The sequence below is a fragment of the Benincasa hispida genome, chromosome 1 (assembly GCF_027475165.1).
Source record: "Benincasa hispida cultivar pf3 chromosome 1, pf3_genome.v1.1, whole genome shotgun sequence".
NCBI classification, from domain to species: domain Eukaryota; kingdom Viridiplantae; phylum Streptophyta; class Magnoliopsida; order Cucurbitales; family Cucurbitaceae; genus Benincasa; species Benincasa hispida.
The window spans coordinates 47,883,107-47,890,230 of NC_143478.1; the positions used below are offsets into that span (position 1 = coordinate 47,883,107).

Here is a 7,124-nt window from a genome sequence, read left to right on the forward strand (position 1 = left end):
ATATATAGTATATGGATAAGGTTGGGTACCTTATTCTGGTAACACTATTGGATATGGCCTGCTCTGTAGTTGTTACGAGAAGTTGTAAAGTGCTCCAAACGAAGTGAACTTAATTCGTTCATTGGACATGAGGAGTAGGGGTGTCCTTATGCAAAAGGGTTTATACAAGATTGGACCACGAAATGAGTCACTCTTACTTTATAACGTTGTTTACTGTTTAAGACTGACTATTTCAAAGCGATGACTTAGGTAACTTGACCTTAATCCTGAGCTAACTATGAACTCCTATTTATTTGGGATTACCCTTAGATTTGCATAGGTGAGGGTTGGCTCAACAGCGCCTGCTCAATAAAACTGTCATTTCAAGGGTAAGACTGGATAGATAACTAGGAACAGAGAGTGCAAGAGGGAATTCACTCCTACCCGCTTAGGAATAGTAGAAAGGTTATTCCCTTAAGTGTTGATTCTGGGTCTTGAAGAAGGGGCCCCGCCCACTCATTGGCCTGAGAGGGACTCGTTTTTGTTGATTGGATCATAAAACAATTATTCATTAGGGGATCAGTGGGGACTTAAGAAACAAGAGGTAATTTTAGGGGTAAAACAGAGATTTGACTCAGCCGTTATTACGAACAACCTGTGAAGGGTTGACTTACTAATCATGGTTATATCGAGTGGACATAATATATCTATAGTGAGGGGAGTTCAACTATGGGCTTTAGTGGAGTGACCCATTAGTTAACGAATGAGAGTTAGATCAGTCTAATGAGTTTAGCCGATTAATCTCGGATCATTGGAGCCCATGATCTGTATGAGATGTTGTTAGAGATAGAATTCAAAACCAAGGGTTACTCTAGTATATTCTGAATCATCTACACTACGTAAAGGTTCAAGTCGTAAGACAACTTTGCTTATGTACAGTATTGTATAGACTAAAACTGCTCGATGAAATTTATCATAAAACAACGGAACCAGAGCAAAGTAGGGAGAAAATAGAGAGTAAATGTATTTTATATTCAATTGTATATTTCAAAGGTATCCATGATCACTACTTATAGAGTTTAAAGAATATTAAAAGATAGAGATATCAAAGAAGATAATGGAAAAGACATTTTGGGATATGTAACTTTTTCCATGGACATCTATATATAATTCATATATTTATAACACACCCCTTAGATATTCATACTATATAGAATATATATCTCATTGCGGTTTTACTAGAAAATATCTAGTGGGAAAAAAACCTAGTGTGGAAAAAATTGCGTTGTTCATATATATAACTCTCTCATTAAAAACCTTGTTAGAAAATTAACTCAATAGGACAATACCATAGTTGAAGGAAAAATAGTGTAACAAATTACTCTCTCATGGAAGCATCAGTTAATATCTCACAGTTGTCGTATTCAAATGGTGTGTATTATCTTCTCAAATGTTAGGAAATACCTTCATAAATAAGTCTTCCAACTCATCTTTTCAAGAAATGTGTTAAATAGTAATTTCTTCATTTTATGCTTTATTGCCTTCGTATAATAACATTCTGTAAAACATTGACTCAAATACATACTTCAACTAGTTTAGTTTTACTTAACAAACTTTTACATCATGTAACTGATAAAAGGTATGTTCTGTGGGATTGCTATACGTTGTTCTGATTGTCTTGTCGTCTCCAACAATTTTAAGACGATTTTCGCCACATCACTAATGGCCCTCACTAGCAACAATGATGTTATGATATCTAACCTCAACCGTCCATTCCGGTTCGAAGGAGTGAACTTCAAATGGTGGAAGCAAAATATGATGTTCTTTCTTACTGTCAAGAAAGTTGCCAAAACTTGTTTCAGAGATAAGCCGATCGTCCCTTTAGAAGAACCAACTGAACAACAATTAAAAGAAGTTGCTGAATGGGAGGAGAAAGACTTTCTTTGTAAGAACTTTATTTTAAATGGTTTGACTGATGATCTGTATGACTACTACAATACTATGAAGACAGCGAAGGAGATCTGAGATGCCCTACAAAAGAAGTACGACACTGAGGAGGCCGAATCAAAGAAATATGCTATTAGCCATTATCTCAAGTTGCAGATGACGGATGACAAATCCATGGAGGCCCAATCCCATGAACTCTAGAAGATAGCTCACGAGATAATTAATGAAGGTATGCCTCTAGACGAACAATTCCAAGTTGTTGTTACTATTGATAAACTGTCCCCTTTGTGGAAAGACTTTAAGAACACTTTGAGGCGTAAGACCAAGGAGTTCTCCTTGAAGAGTCTTATCATCAGGCTAAGGATCGAGGAAGAAGCTCGGAAGCAAGACCAGAGGGAGCAGGTGAATACAGTACATGGGAAACCCGCCTCTACCGTGGTAAAATCTAACAAAAAATCTAAGGGGATAAAGAGGAAAGGTCAGAACCGTGGCTTCAGCAACCAGAACCAACATAACAAACAAAAGTCCCCTTAAGGAGAAATGATAAAGTTCTTCTGCTTTAATTATAATAAAGCTGAGCACATAGCTAGGAACTGTAGGAACAAGCGTCGTCCTGCTAGTCATGCAAACCTGACAGAAGAATCGTTAATCGCCATGATCACAGAAGTAAATGTAATCAGTAGTTGTGAAGGGTGGTGGATAAACACTGGTGCTATGCACCATGTCTATCACAACCTTAGTCTATTTAAAACTTATACTAAAACTAAGGATAAGAATATTCTGTCAACTCCACGTAAGTTGCTGGAACCGGCAAGGTGGAGCTGAAGTTTACCTCTGGGAAGACCCTCACGTTGAAGGACGTCCTGCACACTCTGGAGATAAGAAAGAATTTGGTCTCAGGCTATCTCCTTAACAAAGCTGGGTTTACTCAAACTATAGGAGCAAACCTATATACCCTTACAAAAAATAATGTATTTGTAGGGAAAGGGTATGCAACTGAGGGAGTGTTCAAATTAAATTTAGACCTCAATAAAGTGAAATGTTTTGTGTATATGTTGTGTTCTATGAATGTTTGGCATACTAGACTTTGTCATGTGAATAAGAATTTAATTAGTAACATGATTAGGCTGGAAATGATACCTAAGTTATCCACGAATGATTTTGATAAATGTGAGTATTGTAGTAAGGCTAAAATTACTAAAACTTTGTATAAATCTGTACTTAGGAATTCTAAGCCTCTAGATTTTATTCATTCTGATGTATGTGAATTTGATGGCATCTTGACTAGGAATAGTAAAAGATATTTCATTAATTTTATTGACGACTGTTTGATTTTTCTTTTGTATACTTACTGAAAAACAAAAGTGATGCTTTTGATGCCTTCAAACTTTTTGTTTTTAAAATTGAGAATCAGTTTAATAGAAAGGTTAGACTTTCTAGTGATAGGGGAGCTGAGTACGACTCAGACAGTTTCAATGAGTTCTTTAACTCACATGGAATAATACATGAAAAGGTCGAACCTTATTCTACTGAAATGAACAGAAAAGCCGAAAGAAAAAATAGAACTTTAGCTGTTCAGGAGCTGCATCTTATTGGTGCGGTGAAATCATCCTTACCATGTGTTATGTCCTAAATAGAATCCCAAAGTCTAAAAAAATACCTCACCTTACGAAATTCTCAAGAATAAGAAACCAAACTTGTTCTACTTTAGAACATGGGGTTGTCTAGCCTTTGTAAGGATTCCAGATCCAAAAAGGAGAAAGTTGGCTAGTAGAACTTACGAGTGCATCGTTATAAGTTATCCCTTAAATAGTAAAGCCTATAGGTTCTATGATCTAGTGAACCAAGTGATCATTGAGTTAAATGATGTCGACTTCTTTGAAGATAGATTTCCTTTCAAATCAAGGAATAGTGGGGGCTGGGGATCAAGTGGTCTAACCCTAGTTAGAAATCCTAATCCTAGAGAGAAAACTGACCCATAACCTAGAAGAAGCAAAAGAGCTAGAATCATGATTTCGGAAATGACTTCCTAACCTACAATGTAGAAGAAGATCCTAAAGATCTGAGAGCTGCCCTGTCCTCAGTAGATGCCAACCTATAACAAGAAGCCATAAATGATGAGATGGACTCACTTGAGTCAAATAGAACTTGGCACTTAGTAGATCTACCCCCAGGCTGTAAGGCAATAGGGTCAAATGGATCTTAAGGAGGAAACTTAGACTTAATGGGACTGTTGACAAATTTAAAGATAGATTAGTAGCAAAGGGCGTTAGACAAAAAGAAAACGTAGATTTCTTTGACACCTTCTCCCCTATCACTAGAATTACCTCAATTCGTGTCTTGTTCCTCTCGCTACCCTTTATAACCTCGTAGTACATCAGATGGATGTAAAGACCGCTTTCCTAAATGGTGAACTTGAAGAAGATATTTACATGGAATAACCTGAGGGTTTTGTAGTCCATGGTCAAGAAAATAAGATGTGTAAATTAGACAAATCTTTCTATGGACTAAAACAAACTCCTAAGCAATGGCATGAAAAATTTGACGACCTTATCCTATCTAAAGGTTTCAAGGTTAATAAAAGTGACAAATGCATCTACTATAAGTTTGAAAATAATCTATGTACTATCTTGTGTCTATATGTAGATGATTTATTGATCTTTGGGTCGAACTTACACGTCATAAATGATGTGAAATCAATATTGAGTGTAAACTTGGACATGAAAGGCTTAGGAGAAACTAGTGTAATCTAAGGCATAAAAGTGAATAGGTCTGAAAAGGGAATTTCTTTGGATCAATCTCACTATATAGAAAAGATTCTAAAGAAATATAGTTACTTTGATTTTAAACCAGCATGTACTCTTTATGACCTTAGTGTCAAGTTGTTCAAGAACACTGGTGACAGTGTTAATCTATCTGAGTATGTGAGCATCATAGGCAATCTTAGATACATTGCTAACTGCACTAGCCTGACACAGCTTATGCTGTAGTATTACTTTCCAGGTTTACAAGCAGACCTAGTAAAGAGCATTGGAATGCTATAATAAGGGTAATGAGATACTTGAAGAAAACCCAAAACCTAGGATTACATTATCAAAAGTTTTTCGCTGTCCTAGAAGGGTTCAGCGATGCTGACTGGAACTCTTTTTCCGATGATTCGAAGGCTACAGATGGCTATATCTTTAATATAGTAGGCCGAGCTGTCTTTTGAAAATCCAAGAAAGAGACTATTTTAGCCCAATCGACGATGGAGTAAGAAATGGTAGCACTAGCGACAGCTAGTGAAGAAGTAGGTTGGCTTAGAAGTCTACTTTCGGAGATTCCTTTATGGGAAAAGCCGATACTAGCCTTATTAATCCATTGTGATAGTATTGCAACAATCGAAAAAGTTCAGAACCATTACTAAAACGGAAAGAGACGACAAATATGTTGTAAGCACAGTTCCATTAGAGAGTTTCTCACTACTGGTGCAGTTAGAATGGATCATATACGATCTGATGAAAATTTGGCAGATCCTTTGATCAAAGAACTGGCCAGAGAAAAGGTTTTCAAAACCTCAGAAAGGATGGGACTCATGCCTATAGAAAGATGAATCACCGTGAAGAAAACCCAACCTGTAGACTTGAGATCCCAAGAAACAGGTTCAACGGGTAATAACTGATCACGAGTGATATATAGTGAATCATGCTAAACCAATCACAGAGTTCCATTCCTATGACTTATAGTCTGAGTATGATATCCTGAAGCGTAAGAAAGGTTGAACACAGTTCTTAATAAGATCTATACTTGATGAAAAATGTGGTACCTAGATACAGGAGTACTCTTGATAGTCTCACCTATGTGAATGTGGAAGTGAGGGCCACTTCCTATGGATTTTTTAAGCAAACTCTCTAGAACGTTCACTAAATCGGGATACACGTGCTAGGCCTTAAAGCACGGGCTTTCGTACTACGCCCTAATGACACTCTGTGTGACATTCTGTTACCGATAGTGTTTAAAACCAAGGGTTACTCTAGTATATTATGAATCAGCTACACTACGTAAAGGTTCAAGTCGTAAAACACCTTTGCTTATGCATAGTGTTGTATAGACTGAAACTGTTCGATGAAATTTTTTTTCTTTTCTCTTTTTGATGAAATTTTCAAGTGGGGGATTGGCTAGTGAAAATTTAGTTTTCAAAAATAAGAGGGAACCAATCTTTTGTTGGAGAATCCCACATTGAAAAATTTTGATTTTGAAACCTCCCTTATGTGCTCCAATCTTGAGCTTTGGGTTTGGGTCCCAAGAGGTACCCATGTTTTGGAGGGAGTAAAGAGATAGACCAATGTGGGTTCGTTGGACGTCCCACATGTGCGCCGCCACTGCCGTTCGTTCGGTCGGGCGTGGCATGGCGATGCGCGTGTGTGATTATTATTTTTAATAAAAATATTTTTATTTTTATTTATTATTTATTTATTATTTTATTATTTTAAAATCGAGAAAAATAGAATAAAAATGAGCCTTGCACGTTCTGAGGCTCTCCGCCTCTTTCGCTCTCTACCTTCCATGCTAAAGGCCGATAAAAGGTGTGGCTTTCAACAGTTCATTCACACAACTTTTTCATTCACTCTCATTCGAATGTTCTTCTTTCCTCTCCTACGCTTCCATTTTTGTTTTCTGAGCAGTGAGTTAAAAAGGGTCTGTGTTCCGGTCGGTAAAGGTGCATTTTCAAGCAAGATTCTTTGGTTGTTTTATCCTGGGGACAACGTGGCAATTTTTCAGACTTGCTTGCACACTTCGGTAGAGCCACAAAACGTCTTAAAGAGAGTGAGCTCCGTGACTCAACTTATAACAAGTTTCTGTTTTGTAGGTTCTTGTTCTTTGCTTGACCGTCGTGCCTTGACCGTTTGTTGTTCGTCATTCTGAAGGTCTTGCCATCTCCAACAATTTATCATAAAACAACGAAACCAGAGCAAAGTAGGGAGAAAATATAGAGTAAATGTATTTTATATTCAATTGTATATTTCAAAGGTCTCCATGATCATTATTTATAGAGTTTAAAGAATATTAAAAAATAGAGATATCAAAGAAGATAATGGAAAAGACATTTTGGGATATGTAACTTTTTCCATGGACATCTATATATAATTCATATATTTATAACACACCCCTTAGATATTCATACTATATAGAATATATATCTCATTACGACTTTACTA

General features: G+C 36.7%; 1 protein-coding gene across 1 annotated transcript in view; it reads right to left on the minus strand.

Annotated features, from left to right (window-relative positions):
* Positions 1–2,278: 2,278 nt before the first annotated feature.
* The window catches only part of LOC150038502 (uncharacterized), a gene marked incomplete at its 5' end in the record, with an annotated part of 6,415 nt that continues 1,569 nt past the window's right edge, over positions 2,279–7,124 (minus strand). The window contains 2 exons of the mRNA XM_090313428.1: positions 2,279–2,356; positions 2,413–2,556. Coding sequence (XP_090169554.1) covers positions 2,279–2,356; positions 2,413–2,556 — 222 coding nt within the window. The remainder of the gene's footprint in view (positions 2,357–2,412; positions 2,557–7,124) is intronic.